This window comes from Gopherus flavomarginatus, chromosome 3, assembly GCF_025201925.1.
Source record: "Gopherus flavomarginatus isolate rGopFla2 chromosome 3, rGopFla2.mat.asm, whole genome shotgun sequence".
NCBI classification, from domain to species: Eukaryota; Metazoa; Chordata; order Testudines; family Testudinidae; genus Gopherus; species Gopherus flavomarginatus.
The window spans coordinates 282,481,865-282,499,388 of NC_066619.1; the positions used below are offsets into that span (position 1 = coordinate 282,481,865).

General features: G+C 53.2%; 1 protein-coding gene across 1 annotated transcript; it reads left to right on the forward strand.

Annotated features, from left to right (window-relative positions):
* Window positions 1-634: 634 nt before the first annotated feature.
* On the forward strand, window positions 635-12,620 carry PRADC1 (protease associated domain containing 1). Its single transcript, XM_050943477.1, has 5 exons — window positions 635-930; window positions 4,138-4,238; window positions 7,503-7,612; window positions 9,991-10,158; window positions 10,920-12,620. Exons 1-5 carry the CDS (start codon window positions 864-866, stop codon window positions 11,038-11,040), a joined length of 567 nt encoding a protein of 188 aa, XP_050799434.1. The 5' UTR covers window positions 635-863; the 3' UTR covers window positions 11,041-12,620.
* The last annotated feature ends 4,904 nt before the right edge of the window (window positions 12,621-17,524 follow it).

Consider the following 17,524-nt stretch of genomic DNA (forward strand, 5'->3'; position numbering starts at 1 on the left):
TCAAATGCAACCTGGGATGGGATTTGGAGGATATAAAAATGTCAAATGTACATACAGCAAAACTAATGGGGGGCTTGAGGCCGTGAGAAGGGCTTGGGCTGGGATGGCTGATGTAGTTGTGAAGCTAGTGAAATACTGTGCAGAGATGGCAGGTAGTAGTCAGGGGCTGAGTGGGAGCAGAGCAGGCTGGAGAATTGGAAAGAGAAGCAATAGCGATCGCCTCATTAAAATCACAATTGTAAAAAGCAAAACCAGAGTCCAGGGGCTGCAACCCTTGCCCTCCCTTCTCTCCACGGTAGTGAATGGGGCTACTCATTTTAAGTAAAGACACCCATGTAAGCAAACCTTAATGTATTAAACTCGCAGTCCCCTCTTTGAACGGTCAGGATCACAGCGGGAGAAACTGAGGCACACACACAGCATGTCTATAGCAGAGCCTAGAGTAAAACCCCACCTCCTGACATCCAGGCCAGTGAAGCAACCACAGCACTCTCCTTGGAATATGCAATGAGAAGCTCACTTTTATCTTCAGGAAGTGGAGTGGGTGGAAAAGGACAAATTTGCTTCCAGTTATTTTGCTGCCGGATCTTGCTGAAAAATCTCCTGCTAATTTCACTAGGGGCTGAATTTGTGGGCCTGGGATTAAATTATTTTTTTTGCTTCCTCTCTATTAGGAACCTGTTGGTAATTTGAACCCTCTTGTAGCCGGCAGTGGATTGAGTGAAACCTTCACCAATGAGATCAGCAGCTGCTTGAGCTCACCAATGGGTGGAAGCTAGAGGCCGAGCTCTGCTCTCTTGCCAGTTTGACACTTCTATGGTTAGAGGTGCATTTGGGAGCTGTGGGGAGGCTGGTGAAGAGACATGCTATTCAGCACTGGCAGATGGCTGCGTTTGGTGCTTTATCTCTGTGCCTGGCCTTCTGTTGATGGTGAGTACTGGCCACTCGGGCTGGAGAGTGCCCCAGTGCTTGCACGGGATAGGCGCCTTATCCAGTAAGCTTGCACAGCCGGACTGTGCTGACTTGACAAGAAAGCGTTTAAAATGCATGTTAAGGTGCCTGTTCGAAGCCTTGTGCTGATGCGGCAGCTGGCTGTGTGCTCAGATATTCTGTTGGCCTTAAAGACATGGGGAGGGGGTGAAAAAAAAATCTTGAATGTTTCACTTTGGGGTGAATTTGTGATTATGATTTATTCTTTGTATTCTCGTTGCTCTGCTTTATTTGCTGTCGTGGAGACCTGCCAAACCTGTCAGGGTTTTTAGTCTATTTATAAATTCCCATTTTCACTTCTATATTCTGCAAAGCGCAGTGGCAATCCGGCTCACTGCACATGACCCATTGTTTCTGAGTGCCTTGTGCTCTTCTCTCTTTCCCCTCCACCTCCACCCCTTGGCTTGTCCTGGCTTTGAAAGCAGTGAGCGAGCCAAAGAAAAATATAATGCAACATCCTCTTGCCCTGGGATGTGATCCCTCCAGGTCACAGCTGAGGTGGGAGAATCTTGCACTGCCGCTGCCCTTCTTTGGGGGCTAGAGGGAAGAGTTTTGTCAATTAGAACACGGTAAATCAGCCCTAAAACTCATGCGAAGAGAGTTGGAAAGGAAGATGGAGGGAGTGCAGGATTGAGGGGCAGCCAGCAGGTAAATAAGGGGAGACTACAGAAGCTAAAAGATTGAGACAGCAGAGAAGATCCCAGAGGGGAGATTGCTCTGCTGGATTCTAGAAATGACCTTTGTTCAATTTGGAGGCGCTTTCCAAAGGGCTGGCAGCCTGTTTTTATGTCACATTCTGGAGGAGTCTTGGGATGGGTCCAAGCTGGTTGCACAAATTCATTTTCTGGCCGCGGCTGGGAGATTTGCTAAGTGTTGCTTGGTTCACATTAGGTTAGCGGAAGTGCTGCTGCAGGGTGTCAGAATGTGCTCCACAGTACACAGGATTAGGGCTCCATTCGGAGAGGTGCTAAACAGTGGCCACTCCTGTTCATGTAAGCAAGAGCTGTGGGTTTCAGCACCTCTCAGGATTAGGCCCTTATTTGTCATTCAACCTTGTACCCTCCCATCCCGTCCTCTGAATACTGTAGTAATTATTAACTCCCACTGACAAGGCACTTTGCATCCATGGATCTCAGAGAGCTTTAAGCCTCGTGGTTCCCTTGAGAGGCAGGTTAATAAGGATCATTTCCCAGATTGTACAGATGGGGAAACTGAGGCACAGAACAATGAAGCGACTTGCCCAAGGACTCGCAGCCAGTTAGTGGCAGAGCCAGGAATAAAACCCACATCCCCAGACTCCCCTGCTCCAGCCATTAGACACCTCCCCCCTAACTGACACTGTAACTATCAAGAGGCATCTGTGGTTGAGAGGGAAGGGGGTTTTCCGTAGTGCTAGCATCAGTGCCTCCACGCGAATCAGTCTTCTGGGCTGCTAGAGCCGTTTGACCCTTTGGCGCTTCTGTCAATGTCTTTTTTCATTTACTTCAGCCTCTCACAAAGAGATCATGGCCAAGCCCGGGTGTGGTGGTCTACAGCCGTCCTCTCCTTTTAATTTAGAATGTGAATTGGATTGCCAGAGCACATTGTATGCTTCACCTGCGCCTCCCAACTCCCTTGGTCATTATGCCCATTTACTATTGGAGGGGAAACTGAGGCAGAGAAAGGGATGTGTTTGAAAAGTGACGGGTGATTTTTGGGCACCCAACTTGACACACCTCCAGGGTCCTGATGTCCAGAGGTGGTAGACACCCAGCAGCTCCATTGACTTCGTTTGGAGCTGTGGGTGCTCAAGCAGCTTGGGAAATCAGGCCCAAGGTGCCTCAAACTGCAAAAATTGGGGGTACCCAGAGATCAGTGGGCATTGGTGAAAATGCTGGTCTGAGTGACCCTCCCAGGGTCTCACAGGGTGTTGGTGCAACAGAACCCAGGTTTCTCGCTGCCCATGCTCCTGCCGTAACTGCTAGTCAGAGCTCCCTTCACAAGATGTAAATGAGCCATCCCAAGTCTTCAAAGCCTCTTGCAGGAAGTGCTGATTCACACTACAGGTGCAGGGGCCATCTCAGTGGGAGACCATCACCCCTTCCCTGGCTCAGGTGGGGCAGAGAGAACGAGGACATACCTGTAAGAGGCTCCCAGGAGATCTGGCATAACTCTGACTGCTTCTGTGCCGTAGCAAATTCAGCAGTAAGCTTTCCGCCCACTGCTTGTCAATGGATCCCTAATTGCCTCCGTGGGAAAGAAGTGGCTCCAGAATCAGTCGCGGAGGCAGGACATTTGGAGCTCTTAATTAAAGCACTTCTATGGCAGTGTCTTGGGATTCAGCTAACGATCATTGTGCATCTGCTGTGCCTGGAACGCAGCTGTGTTAAGCCTGCTGGAGCTTTGCGAACCATTTCTTCAGGTGGTATGTGCTGGGTACTGGAAAAGGGACCTCACTGCGCCAGGAGTCGGAGTGCTTTGTCCTGGCTGGCCAGGTAGCCATTCCCCCACCCCTTCACTAGGGTTACTGTTACAGAGCCTGTTTGTTTGGAGGTGACGTAAAACACATGGGACATTCGCTGGCGTAGAATCGGCACCGAGCATTGTTCCGGAGACTGGCATCAGTAGATCTTTTCAGAATCCTGAATGCAATCATCGCTTCTGTGGGGCAGCCTTCGCTGGGGTATGGCACTGAGTTGGCTTAAGAAAATGATGGAGAAAGGGGCTGGAAAAAGAGCTCATGACATATTTTCACAAGCACTGGGGTGCAGGTGTCCTGGCCAAATTACACCAGGAGTCATTTCAATTCTGCCTCCTTAAAACATCCCTTGTGATTTCAGTGGAATCCCATATTCTTGGTTTCCCACTCTAAACAGTTATGCAGCATTGCTGTGTGCTGTTGAACAGCTCCTCCCACACACACCAGAACTAGCTGCATCAGAGTGGCAGGTGAATTGTGCCTAGTATATCCAGCCACCATGACTCCAGTTGGGATGAAAGATGCTGTGTAAAAGAAATATTGTAACCTGTTGCTTCTCCCACCCCCATTGAGAAGAGCTGTTTTCACAGCAGTGTGATTGTGAATTTAGTTTTAAATCTCTTCAAAGGAATTTCCCAAGAGCTTTTCCATTTTCCCCCCTTGTCTATTTTTTTTTCCTAAATACGCAGGTTTACGCGTCCATGAATATTTATATTTCCAAGTGCTGAGTCCCGGGGATATCCGCTACATCTTCACTGCTACTCCTGCCAAAGATTTTGGAGGCGTGTTTGTAAGTATGAGGCTCAGATATGTATTAGACCTTTCATTTCTAGATTTTTTCAACAGCAGCTAGTGGATTTCAAACCTTCATGTGGTCGTTTCTTACATTTGTTGCCCTTTAGGAACAGTGGGCCAGATTCTGAGCTCAGTTACTGAAGCCGGTGGTGTTGCTCTGATTTACACTGCTGTAAGAGAGCTCTGAGTCTGGTCTGATGTGTGTAGATGGAATTTTGGAATTTACTGAGGAATTCTGATGCAGCTACTCGAGAATCTCTGATCCACTTACCTTCTCTTGGGAACTCTGCAGTTCCTGTTCAATCTGGGACATGCAAAACAAACGAGTTCCTCTGTTAACATGGTCCAAAAAGCAGATCCAAGTGTTTAGTTCCAGCATTTTTCTCAAGAAGTTATGTCTGTGAGATAGATTGGGGGAGGCAGGGTGCTGCTCTCCCTGTCTGCCTAATCTTGTGTGAGATGCTGGGCCCATAACTGATTGGATAAGTGCCAGAATTATAAATTGTTGTTATACTAACTGCAGAGACATCTGTGCAGGCAACTTGCATTTCTGAAATCACTCATAGATGCAGATGACCTGTTACAAATCTCCAACAAGCAACTAACAGTGCTACCTATGCACGGTACTAGTTAGTGGGATCACATTTTAGCCTCAAAGTGCCTTGCAAACATTAACTGTATAACCATCCCAACACCCCTGCAAGGTAAGTAGATATTTTTAATCCCCATTTTACAGATTGGGGAAATTGAGGCAGACTAAAGTGATTTGCCCAAGACCACACAGTAGGACAGTGTTAGAGGCAGGATTAAATTTCAAGAGTTTGTGGCTCCTAGGCCAATGCTCAGTCCATGAGATCACAAGTTTCTAGCGCCAAGTCCTGTGTTTAGACCAGAGGTGGGCAAAGTACGGCCCGTGGGCCATATCCAGCCCGTGGGACCGTCCTGCCTGGCCCCTGAGCTCCTGGCCTGGGAGGCTAGCCCCCGGCCCCTCCCCTGCTGTTCCCCTTCCCCCGCAGACTCAGCTCACTGTACTGCCAGGCAGCTCAGCACCAGCGCACCCCCTGCCTCAGGGGAGCAGGCAGGAGGTGCAGGCAGCAGGAGCACTGCGAGCACAGGCCGGAGGACTCGGGAGGAGCACCGGGTGGCCGCGCAGCCAGCTGAAGAGAAACGGCGATTTAAAGGGGAAACCGCCGCTTCTTTTCGGCTGCCCCTGCTCCTCCTGAGTCCTCCGCCCATGTTTGCAGGGCCACACTCCGAAAGGGGCTGGGGACCCAGGGGAGCAGTTAGGGGCAGGGGGTCCCAGGAGGGGGCGGTCAGAGACAGGGAGGGGGGTTAGATAGGGGGTGGGAGTCCCCGGGGGCTGGTCGGGCAGGGATGCGGATAGGAGTCGGAGGAGAGGGAGTCAGGGAACTGGGAGCAGGGGCGGTTGGATAGGGGGTTGGAGTCCCTGGGGGCCTGTTGGGGCGGGGATGTGGATAGGGGTCGGGGGGCAGTCAGGGAACTGGGAGCAGGGCAGTTGGATGGGGGTAGGGTGACAGGGGGGCAGTTAGGGGTGGGGAGATCCTGGGAGGAGGTGGTCAGGGGACAAGGAGCAGGCAGGGCTAGATGGGCTAGAGGTTCTGAGGGGGGCAGTCAGGGGGCAGGAAGTGGGAGGGGGCAGATAAGGGGCAGAGGCCAGGCTGTTTGGGGAAGCACAGCCTTCCCTACCCGTCCCTCCATACCATTTCACAACCTCGATGTGACCTTTGGGCCAAAAAGTTTGCCCACTCCTGTTCTAGACCCTACCTCTGAGCTTCTAGGCCCAGATCTTGAAAGCTATTTAGGCTCCTAACTTCTACTTAAATCAATGAGCATTAGGAGCCTATTTACTTGTGAAGATCTGGACCCTAGATTCTCTTTATACTGGAACAAAGGGATACTGCCATACGTTGCCATTTCTCCACCATCAGCAGGGCATCCTGCTTGGCATGGTAAAGTCTTATCATAGAATATCAGGGTTGGAAGGGACCTCGGGAGGTATCTAGTCCAACCCCCTGCTCAAAGCAGGACCAATCCCCAGACAGATTTTTTGCCCCAGATCCCTAAATGGCCCCCTCAGTGATTGAACTCACAGCCCTGGGTTAGAGAGTGCCTCTTGCGGGATTCAGCTGAGATAAGGCCGAGGGCCTCGTTCACCATTGCCCTGCACCTGTTATGGCGCCAAGTGGGTGAGAGACTCCACCTTGCTCGTCTTGTCGCCCCTTTGCACGGGAGTAAAGGACCACGCGAGGCACAGGGCCATGGAGAATCATGTCCCAGAGGGAGTGAGCTGGCAGAGTGTCCCAAGCAGCCTATGTGGGGCTGGCTCCAATGGACTGACAAGCGGGTAGCACCTGTCCACTCTGCAAACTGTGATTCAGTGACCTGCACAAACGGGACCTTGGCCCTGTAATAAAAAAGAAGGGGGCGAAGGGGGATGAGTTCAGTAAGAAACACATGATCAGACCTACCCGAAGCTGAGGCAGTTCTCTACCACGCCCAGCATCTGGGACAGCCCTCACAGGCCAGGGAGATCAAAGGCAGGGAGCTACGTTGTCTGGTTATGGACACGTACACAGTGAACACCAGTTCACGGGGAGACACTCCCGTCCAGTCCTGGGTCCCTAAGAACAACTGCCTTAGTTGGGACCTCCCTGTAATTCCCTGCCAGGTCTCCTGCAGGACAGATGGCACGGTGAGCTCCCACGCTGGAGCCAGGAGAGGGCCATCCAAGGCTTAGAGCCCAGAACTGTAATTCCGGAGACCGAAGTACTGTTCCCTGCTCTGCCACAGACTCACTGTGTGTCTCTGGGCACATCAAGGAACTGCTCTGTGCCTCAGTTTCTCCATCTGTACAATGGGGGTAATAAGCATTGCCTACCTGCCGTGGCTGTTGTGGGGGTTGAGGAATCGTTAGCAGAAAGATGCTGTAGCAAGGAAGAGGAAGTACTAGCCGCTACATTGTACTCGCACTCCTCTGATAGCCCCATGAGGTTTGGTGCTATAGACGGCAGAGTATGTAGCAGTCTAGCAATAACAAGGCCAGATCTGACTGTCTCTGTAGTTTTCTTCAGGTTTAGTTAGAGGCAGGACGGTGAGAACTGATCTATGAAGCTGGCCTTACCCAGAACAAATAAAGCCTGTCACTGCAGGCCCCAGAATAGACCTACATTAGCAAGTCAGCCCCTAGTGCTGCCCCCTGCCTTTACTCCCAGTCTACTGCTTTTCTTTCCTCTCCGAGAACACGAGATACGAGCAGATACACCTGGTCCCGGCAGACCCTCCAGAGGCATGCGGGGAGCTAAACAATGGAGTCTTCATCCAAGATCAGATCGCCCTGGTGGAGCGTGGGTAGGTTGGATGACTTATCTGTTTTACCGATTGTGGGGGGCGGGGGGGCTATTTCTAGTGTGATTCTAGAACAGTGTGTTCAGGGAGTGGGCGGGTTGGCTTTTTTCCATCGAGCAGAACAAAATCTGGCACGTCGCAGAGCGCCTGCCTGGGGAACGGTCCCGTGGAGATTTCGGCTCATGTTCATTTTTGTCATACTCCCCTGACAGTAGAGGCTCCTCTGCTTGGACAATATTACTGAGGTAGCTATACTGCTGGTTATGCCAGTGAAACTCCTTGTGTGGACACACTTCTCCCGGGATGGGGAGTCCACTTGGGGAGTTATACGTACGCTGGTCATTTTCTCCTTCTAGACAACACCTGAAATGTGATTAGTCTCCAGTCCCCTGTTACTTTCTAGTCTGACAAAACCGACTCCATCATCAGCTTTCCCCTTTGCTGTATGTCTGTACGGAGAGGTCCCGGACGGAAGGCAGCTGCTGCTGTTTAATATAAAGGAAAGAGGCCAGTCATGTACCCCTTCCCCAGGGAATCCTTTGACAGCTGGAAGGTTCACCTTGGGCAGTGTTTGGGGCATCACCCCTTCTCCTGAGACATTTAGGGGGCTGTGGCATGGGCCCAGTTGAGCCTCCCAACGCCACAGATGAGGGGACCTGCCAAGAATGAAACATCCCAGCTCAGTCAGAGCTGGAGACGTCTGGCATGGGACTGCTGTCACTTACTCAGTAGCAGCTGCTGAGGGGACTAATGTAGCTTCAGGAATTGTTAATGCCCTCCTGGGTTTCCTGCAGGAAATTGAGCAAGGAACAACGCTGCCCCTCAACTCCACTCCTCCTGGGCCCTGCTGTCAAGCTCCTGCCTCCTCGCGGTGTGCCTGGTGCTGCTAGGCATCGTGCCAGGGGGAATTCAGCCCTGCAACAGCCCCTCTGCTCACACAGGCTCTTAGCCCCAGCATTCTGAGAACAGCCGTGTGGGCTAGCAGCCAGGAGCCTGGACAGGCCCTACTCACTGGGACCATTTTCCTAAAGCATCCACCTTTCTCCTGGCCACTGGGGCTTGGGTAGAGGAGGCTGAAGTCTTCTGGCTAATAACCACAGAACAGGTCCAGCATGGGCACCGCCATGGCCAGCCAGCTCCACCCTGCCCCACCACTGCCCCAGTTCTGAGTTGGGGGGGATGCATTCCCAGGTGGAGAAGGGAAGGACCTGGCCTGGCTGCTGAGACGCTGGGGGTCTGTCTACACAGCAGTCAGGCGGCTAGTGGCAGCTGCTGTGGCGTCACTGCTGTTTCTCGCTGGTTAGCTCACTCGAAGCCAGCTTGGTACACCCACGCGTGCTGCAGTCACACCTCCCATTGTGGGTAGGTGGACCGTGTGAGCCAGCTGATTATGCTGGATCAGCATTTTTTTGCAACAAGAGCACCTGCTCCGTGGGAGCGAGACCACCTGCTCGCCGCCCGCCGGTAGCTATCTCCCAGGCACTGTTAGCAAAGGAGTCTGTGGAAGCCATCAGCTTTGCGTGCTGTGCCCAGGGTTGCGCCAGTGGAGGATTGCCGAGCAAGTGTCAATGGTAGGACAACGTCCCAGACAGGCCAGCGATCACAGCTGGTGCTGGGTGACAGGGGGCCGTACATGCCAGCACAGTCACTCACTTGCTCTTGGGGTGGAGTGTTACCGTACAAGCACTGGAGAGTGTCGCTGAGGTGCCCTGAAGACTGAGAAAGTAAAAGAAGAGATTTAGGGGAGATGATTTCATAGATCCCAAGCCCAGAAGGGACCGCAGTCTGCCCTTCTGTCTAACAGGCCAGAGACCTGCCCCACAAGAATGCCTAAGGCAGAGCTTTTAGACAAACAGCCAAGTTTGATTTAAAACCGGCCAGTGATGGAGAATCCACCACAACCCTTGGTGATGGTTAATTACTAAGTTTGCTGAGACAGTAACGTTAATGAGGCCCAGTCCAAGCACAGGCCTGGGAGCCAGGTGCTGCAGAATCCTAATCCCAGCTCTGACACAGATTCCCTTTGCATCCTTGGGCAAATCACAGCACCACTCTGCCTCAGTTTCCTCACCTGCTCCCTCACCGATGTCTCCAGGGTGGCGGGAGAATGTTGGTGAAGCATAGATAGAGAGATCTCTATTATTATTATTATGAACAATAAAAATTCTTTGGTTAAAATGGGTCATTCGCTTCCTATTCCCCTGCTCAAACATAAGTATGGACCTTTTCACCCTTTGCTCTTGCGGGCAGCGATTGTATGAAGTGCACGAATCACATCAGCTGGGAAGGGGTGTGTCGTTGAAGGGGGAGACATAAGCATCATGCTGTGCAGACAGCCGGCCGAGCGGGTCTCTGAGACCCAGCATTATTTTCTGCCGCAGGGGTTGTTCCTTCTTGTCGAAGACGCGGGTCGTCCAGGAGCACGGTGGGAGGGCGGTGATTATCGCTGATAACGCGTACGACAACGACAGCTTCTACGTCGAAATGATCCAGGACAGCACGAGGCTGACGGCGGACATTCCTGCTCTCTTCCTCCTGGGCAGGGATGGGTAGGTGCCTTTCCCCAACGTGCGCACCCCCCCATATCTTCACAGATTGTGCCCGTTGTACCCAGGCAGCCCCATTAAAGTCAGTGTGGTTGTGTGGATGAAATGAAGATAGCACTGGCACCTTTGTTTCCACCACCTCAGATGTTCTCCAGATCTTTAATGTCCATGCCCCCGACCGTGGGCTCTGGCCATGGAGACTGAAGTGCTCCATTTATCTACAGCATTGTGATGGAGAATAAATGATAAAGCTAGTGCTTAAAGCACATAACATAAACTGCAGGGCATAGCCTCTCTCTCTCCAGGGCTGGCCCACTGCTGATGAGCCACCGTGGCGCTCCACTCAGCCATCCCTATTCATCCAGCAAGCAAGAGGCATCTGCAGTCACATGTGGCTGCCTCGCTTGATTCTTAAACATGGAAATTGTTTAGGTAGCTTAAGTGCAATGCTCAGTCTCCTGGCAGGTTGCCAGGGCAGCTGTCAGAAAGTTCAGGCCTCCCCTGATGAAGGCCAGATTCTACAAGGTGCTGAGTGTCCCATGGGAAGGGTGAAGTAACTTCACTTAGCTCCCACTGACCTCAGAGGGAAGTGCCTCCCCGAATCAGGCCCTGTAAGTGACTCCCTTAGTGGAGTCAGTGGAATTTGTTCTGTGGGGTTGAGTTGGTCTTGACGTTGCACTCTTCGTTGGCTCCAGTGCACGCCTATGGGCCGAGCTCCTCTTTCCCGACTCACTGCGTCAATATGCGGGTCTCTGTCTCTCTAGGTACATGATCCGACGCTCCTTGGAACAGCATGGACTCCCCTGGGCCATCATCTCCATCCCTGTCAACGTTACCAGCATCCCAGCCTATGAAATGATGCAGCCTCCATGGACCTTCTGGTAGTGGGGAGAGAAAGGGAAGGTCTTGGAGCCTTCTGGATGGATTTGTTGAAGGGATTGGCCTTGAAGAACAGCCCCCGCCTGCCCCCAAACTCACTCACTGGATGATTCCCACTGGAATTATTGTGCTGCAGCTGGTAGCCAGCTAAACTCAGATCACCACATCATTCACTGTCACCGCCAGATGACTTCCTTAGTAACTATTTCCGGGCGGGCAGGCAGATATCCCAGAGTCTGAGAGGCCAGAGTGCGCTAGAGGAGCATTTTGAGGAGCTGTAAGGTAGCAGGGGCATTGCAAAGAATGGCAGGTGCCAATCTCAACTGAAATGGTACTGTGTGGATAAAGCGTAATGAGGGGAAAGAGTAATGCATGGGGTGGGGGGATCATCCTGTGCTAGCAGGACCCGCCAGGTCGGCCAGGGGTTTATATTTTTCAGCCGAGTGGCGCCAGAAGCCTAAACTCAGGCAAGATGAGGGTGCCTGGAGGAGAGAGGAAGTGTCTGTGTGGGTTTGTTTCGGAGATGGGGTTCAGAAGAGAGAAATCCCTCCTGTTGAAATCCATGGAAGTCAGGCACCTAAAAATCTCTGAGGATCTGGGCTCGGACTCCTCACGTCTAAGGAACGAGGCTGCTGGAGCTTGAAGCTGTTCTGGAGCCAGCCCATAACCACAAGCGAATACAGGAATATAAAGGGCCAAATCAATTGCCATGGGCCAGATTCACCTCTAGCGTAAGCCAGCACGACCCCACTGGCTTCACCAGGATACTCCCACTTCCACCTAGGCCCAGTGGCCAGGCCAGGCAAGGCACTAAGAGACGGACACAGTGTGGGTGCAAACCTGGGATGTCTGAAATACTGACTGGGGAGGCATTTTCCAACCCGCTCTCTGCACCAAACAGATGTAGGGGAACAGGCTGACCTCCTGAGAGCCCCTGGCCCGGCTAGGCAGCCCCTTTCTCATGATCATCTCTTTCCCCAGCTGCTTGCACAATGCTGCTTCACGCGGCTCTTCCTGGGTCGCTTGTAGGCCAGGCCTCACTCAAACATTTTACCATAACCTGGCGCAAGAGCATCAACCCACTCCCCCATCTGTGTGTTGTGCTGGTGATTGGTCCACTGTCCTCAGGTGTCTTCTAATTGGCTGAAGAAGCCACCAGTAGATAAGCAGGGTGGCTGAGGCTCAGCGCATTATCCTAAAAAGCAGGGTCCTGTGCAGGTCTTTTAAGTGACTGGAACCTCCTTCCCCATTTTCTTCCCTGGTAGTTTCAACGGGTCAGTAGATTTCCAGCTTCCCCAGCAGATCTGTTGCTCTGCACGTTGGGTAAGTTTTGGCTCAGCCTTCGCAAGAAGATACAGTGGGGTGGCACACGGCGGCCAGGGCAGCAGCGGAAGAGGTCGGACTGTCGCCACCTGCCACTGTATCAGCCTCTGCAGATCCAGGGCTGTTCCCCTAGCCCTGAGTTGTCTCCTGCTCCTCTGGAACACCTGGCTTGATCTGGTCTGCTCTGCCTGCTGCATTATTTAAATTTTGGGTTGGGTATTTTAATGGTATTCTAAAAATAAAGTCGCAAAAGTTTTAAAAGGTGCATTTGTTTGAGTGTTTTGTGGGTGACTCTGCCTTTCGAAATGGTAGAGCCCAGCTCAGCCAGGTACAAAAGCACTTGGGTCCTTGGTGCACTCTGGGAAGTATCAGGATGGTTTTTAAACGTCTGTTTTGCTTTCTGCATTCGGGGTTACACAATAATACTCCGCAAGCCCATTCTTTAACACGTGGACTCAACATGCGTGTGTACATACACACATCTGATCCTAAGACCTGTATTCTGGCTCGTAGCCCTACTGAAGTCAGTGTGACTCCTTGCATGAGTGAGGGGTCCTTGTGGGAGGAAGGATTGAAGGGCCAGGTCCTAACAGTAATTGTGATGCTGGACCTACCCAAGAACAAACCCTCTTTCCTTCGTGTGTTGTCTACATGCTGCGATGAACTTTCAGCTGCCGTTTCCTCCTTTGAAGCCTGCTCCTGAATTTCCATGCTTGGCCTTTTTTTCACTGAGCAAATTTTACTAAGTCTGGAAAGCCAAGCTGGGAGACGCACGAGCTTGACGCGTTCCCTGGAGACTGCAAGGTGACAGGAGCCTCTAATACCTTATACTGTTCAAGGGCCTGATCCTGCCCCCTTCACTTCAGTCAGGTCCCAAGTCCATTGACCGAGAGGCTTCGGATCTGGCCCTGGGACCATGATTCCCAGTGGAGGCAGGAGCACAGCAGTTCAACGCGAGGTGGTCGAAGCTGGCCCTGGATCTGGAATGCTTTGCAGGGGGGAGGGGTCAGAGCAAGGTGGGGCTGGCTTGGCCCGTTACGGGGCAGGAGGGTCGCAAAGTTCCCAGCTGGGTTCAGATCTTGACCCCTTTTACACCTCTGATGCTCAGGTTGTTCTGAGCCAGGTTCTGCTTCTAACCCTTGGGAAGCTTTAACACGCAGCTGCTCTGGGTTGAGGCTTGGCCAGGCTCTAGGGGGCTTGGGGCTGTACGCTAGAGGGCGCAGGGTCAGGGAGCCCAAAGGCTGCCTGGCTGATAGGGGGGGCAGTGCTGGGTGTGGGACCAATCTAGACCAGTGTGGCTTTGCCCCTGCCTCGACCCCTCCTCTCACCCTGTCCCCCTATACATCCACCTTCCCCCAGTAGGTCTGCCTCAGCCGTGAGGCCAGCAAGGGGGCAGGGGGCAGAGAGGAATGAGCAGAGTGGAGGCTACATTTGGAGTGGTGCGTGGAGACTACATTTGGAGTGGTGCGGTGAGGGGATGTGGGCTGCTGGAGATGAGAAGGAAGGAGTTATAATTAGCAATGGGGAGAATGGTGGAGGCTGTTGGGAATGGAGGAGGGAGATGGGGCAGCCTTGCCCCCCGGATTTGGAACCCAGTGTACATGTGACACTCCCACGGATCGGAGCCTTGCTATCGTCTCCTGAATGCTGCAGTCAGGATTCATTCGTGACCCCGTGATTTGAAGCTCAGGATCCTGTAGCCCAGAGGCTGGGCAGCACAGGAGAAAGGGTCTCTGCCGCTGCAGCGGAAGGGGGCCAGGGCACTGGCATGTTCCAGGGTTGATGCACTGGGAAAGTTCCCCATCAGACGGTAGGTTCCACTGACCCAGGATACACTCAGGCCCAATCCTGCAAAGTGCTGCTCACCCTGCACGCCTGTTAGCTGAAGGTGGCTGAGTGGCGCTAGAGCTGGAGTGTGTGGACTGCAGCCCTACTCCCTGCTAGCTGGTTCCTTCCATTCTGCTGGGCAGGCCGAAGGTTAAGTCTGGATCCCACGAGTCATGCCCCTTCCAGCTCCCAGGACCTGTCTCACGCCACAGGTGCCAGCTGGCATTTGCCTTCATGCTGTCAGGGCTCCAGCTGCAGGATAATGGTCTATATTCATTTGTAACATGAACCTCTTCTTTAATCTCTCTAATAAAGACTGAAGCTATCAGCCGTCTGATTTCTTGACCTCCCATTAGTGGGTGTATCGAGATTTATAACTGGGCAAAATAACATCAATTGAGGCCTGGTTGTTTGGAGCTCTGACGACGCAAGGCTCTGTGCTTAGGTTGTTCCAGATTTGCTCAACAGGGCTGGGGAAGGAATGGCTGCCACTGAGCTGTATTTCTGACGCGGAGTGCTGCATTTGTAGGGTTAGTGCCTGTTTCAGGGGCAGCTTTGCTCCAAGTCCAGAGGACCACATGGTCAGGAGAACCACCATCCACCCTGCCCTGCTCGGCCCAGCGCTGGGGCTTTAGGTGGCTGCAGAGAAGCTGAAGATGCCATGGGTATGTTTAAGTTACTGACTCTTCGCTGTTAGCACATTGATCTGCTTTCGCACACCCTTCACCACGAGAGTCAGAGTTGTGTGAAACTCTCCACCAACAGGGTGTAACGTCAGGGCTGGGTTGGCAGGAACAAAGGCCGGGCAGGACTGGGTCACAGTGGCAGTAGTGTGTCCTTCACCCAGCACTCAGCCCCACCCCTCTCCTGGAAGGGCCGACTCTGGGATAAGATGAGGCCGTGGCTGTTCCACAGCGGCGGATGAGAAGCGTGATGTGATCAGCTGGCCGCTTGGACTGGAACAAGAGAATTAATTGCTTTCACAAACCAACCATCAGATGGCAACTTCCAGTCACTACTAGCCTGGGCTTGCTTTAAACCAGACCATCCCTGACAGGTGTGTCTCTAACCTGTTCTTTCCTAAATCACCCTTGCTGCAGATAAAGCTGATTACTTCCTGTCCTGCCATCACTTGGGCCCTACCAAATTCACGGCATTGAAAAACGCATCCCAGACTGTGAAATCTGGCTACTGTAGGGGAGTCGCAGTATTGCCACCCTTACTTCTGTGCTGCCTTTAGAGCGGGGTGGCTGCCGGCCGGGCGCCCGGCCCTGAAGGCGGTGGGGACAGCGGCAGCAGCCAGCCAGGCGCCCGGCCCTGAAGGCGGCGGGGAGAGCGGCGGCTGCCGGTCGGGCGCCCGGCCCTGAAGGCGGCGGGGAGAGCGGCGACTGCCGGCCGGGCGCCCGGCCCTGAAGGCAGCACTGCCAGCAGCAGCAGTACAGGTCTAGGGATGGCAATGCCATGACCCGCCTCTCCCCTCCTCAATAGCCGTGACCCTCCCCTTTTGGATCTGGACCCCCACAGCTACAACACTGACATTTCAGCTTTAAAAATCTGAAACCATGAAATGTAAGTTTTTAAATCCTGTGACGATATTTACCAAAATGGACCATGAATTTGGTAGGGTCCAAACCATCACCAAATGTGGAGAACATGTGATCACCATCCATGTTTAATTCAAAGAAACAGGCCCAGCCCCAGTTCTTACCAGTGTCATTTTATTGAGGCCACCGAAGGGCATGACGCCACAGGGATGGCAGTGGGCGGGGTGACAAGGACCAGTTGCAGCGCTGTATTGGCTGATATCGTTGGAGTGGGAGATGTGCCCATCTCGGCTTCGCAAGTTCCCCTGGATCTTACCATCAAAAGGACAGACCGAAACAGACAAAAGAAACAGTTCCACAAAGTTTAAGTGCTGGGGGGAAGCTTGCAGAATCCAAACCAGCCGAGGTTACAGTGGTTTGATTTATTTTCATTCAGGCGGATACCAGCTCTCTATCATGCATTACGTACAGACAGACACGCCACAGCAACGGAACAAACAGCTCTACTGCCTTTAGTCTCACAACACTTGCATCAGTGTGAACGCATTGATTATAGAAGGTGGGGTGTGCAATAGCCCCTCTCTATGGGGTAGGGTTGCCAACTCTCCCGGTTTCGCTGGGAGTCTCTGAGAATCGGGCTCTATCTCCCAGAGGCTAGTGAAGCCAGATTTTAGGCCGCTAAAAGTCCGGCAGCACAGCAGGGCTAAGGCAGGCTCCTGGCCCTGTGCCACTCCCAGAAGTGGCCGGCAGTCTCTGCGGTCCTGGACGGGGGAGGGACAGGAAGTCGCTGTGTGCTGCCCGTGCCCCCAGCGCTGACTCCACAGCTCCCATTGGTCAGAAACTGTGGCCAATTGGAGCTGCAGGGGTGGTGCCTGCATGGGCAATGCGCAGAGCCCCCGCCCCCCCCACCCCCACCCCTGCCAGGGGCTGCAAGTACATGCTGGCTGTTTCTGGGAGCAGCGCAGGGCCAGGGCAGGCAAGGAGCCTGCCTTAACTCTGCTGTGCCACCAACTGGAAGCCACCCAAGGTAAGCACTGCCTGGTCAGAGCCTGCACCCCAACTCCCTGTCCCAGCCCTGACCCCCCTCTTGCACTCAAACTCCCTTCCAGAGCCTGCACCTCACCTCCTCCTGCACCCTTCCCCAACACAGAGCCCCCTTCTGCACCCAAACTCCCTTCCAGAGCCTGCACCCCTCACCCATTCCCACAGCCCAACCTTCTGCCCCAGCCCGGAGTGCCCTCCCACACCTTAAACCCTTCATTTCTGGCCCCACCCTGGAACCCACACCCCCAGCCAGAGTCCTCAGCCCGGTTAAAGTGAGTGAGGATGGGGGAGAGCAAGTGACAGAGGGAGGAGGGATGGAGTGAGCAGGGCGAGGCCGCAGGGCTGCTTGGGTTTGTGTGATGAGACAGTTGGCAACCCTACTATGAGGACATGTCTGGATACGTTCCACAGGGGAGGACGTCCCAAGCCCCGAACCAGGAATCTGGAAGGAGGGTGGCTGATGAGACTCAGCTCCCCAAGGCATTTTGTGACAACAGGGAAGCAGCGCAGAGCATGGAGGTGACAGGGTAGGGTGCAGTGTAGGAGAACAGAACGGCACCAGAACTCTGCTTTGCTGTGAATCCAACAACGCAGAAAAAAGCCAGGTGGCAGAGCTGTGGAGCTTGGCACAGATTGCAGATGACCTCAGCAAGGGCAGCCAAGCCTGGCCCACCAGCTTTTCTGTTTCAGAAAGATTAGTGGCAGCTTCCATCAAAAGGCAACTACTGTTAATAGGGCCGCTTTGCACCCCA

Coding starts and splice junctions, on each gene's coding strand:
- PRADC1 (XM_050943477.1), top strand. CDS start 864: ATGCTATTCAGCACTGGCAGATGGCTGCGTTTGGTGCTTTATCTCTGT. Junction 931..4,137: donor TGCCTGGCCTTCTGTTGATG/GTGAGTACTGGC, acceptor CTAAATACGCAG/GTTTACGCGTCCATGAATAT. Junction 4,239..7,502: donor AAGATTTTGGAGGCGTGTTT/GTAAGTATGAGG, acceptor TTCCTCTCCGAG/AACACGAGATACGAGCAGAT.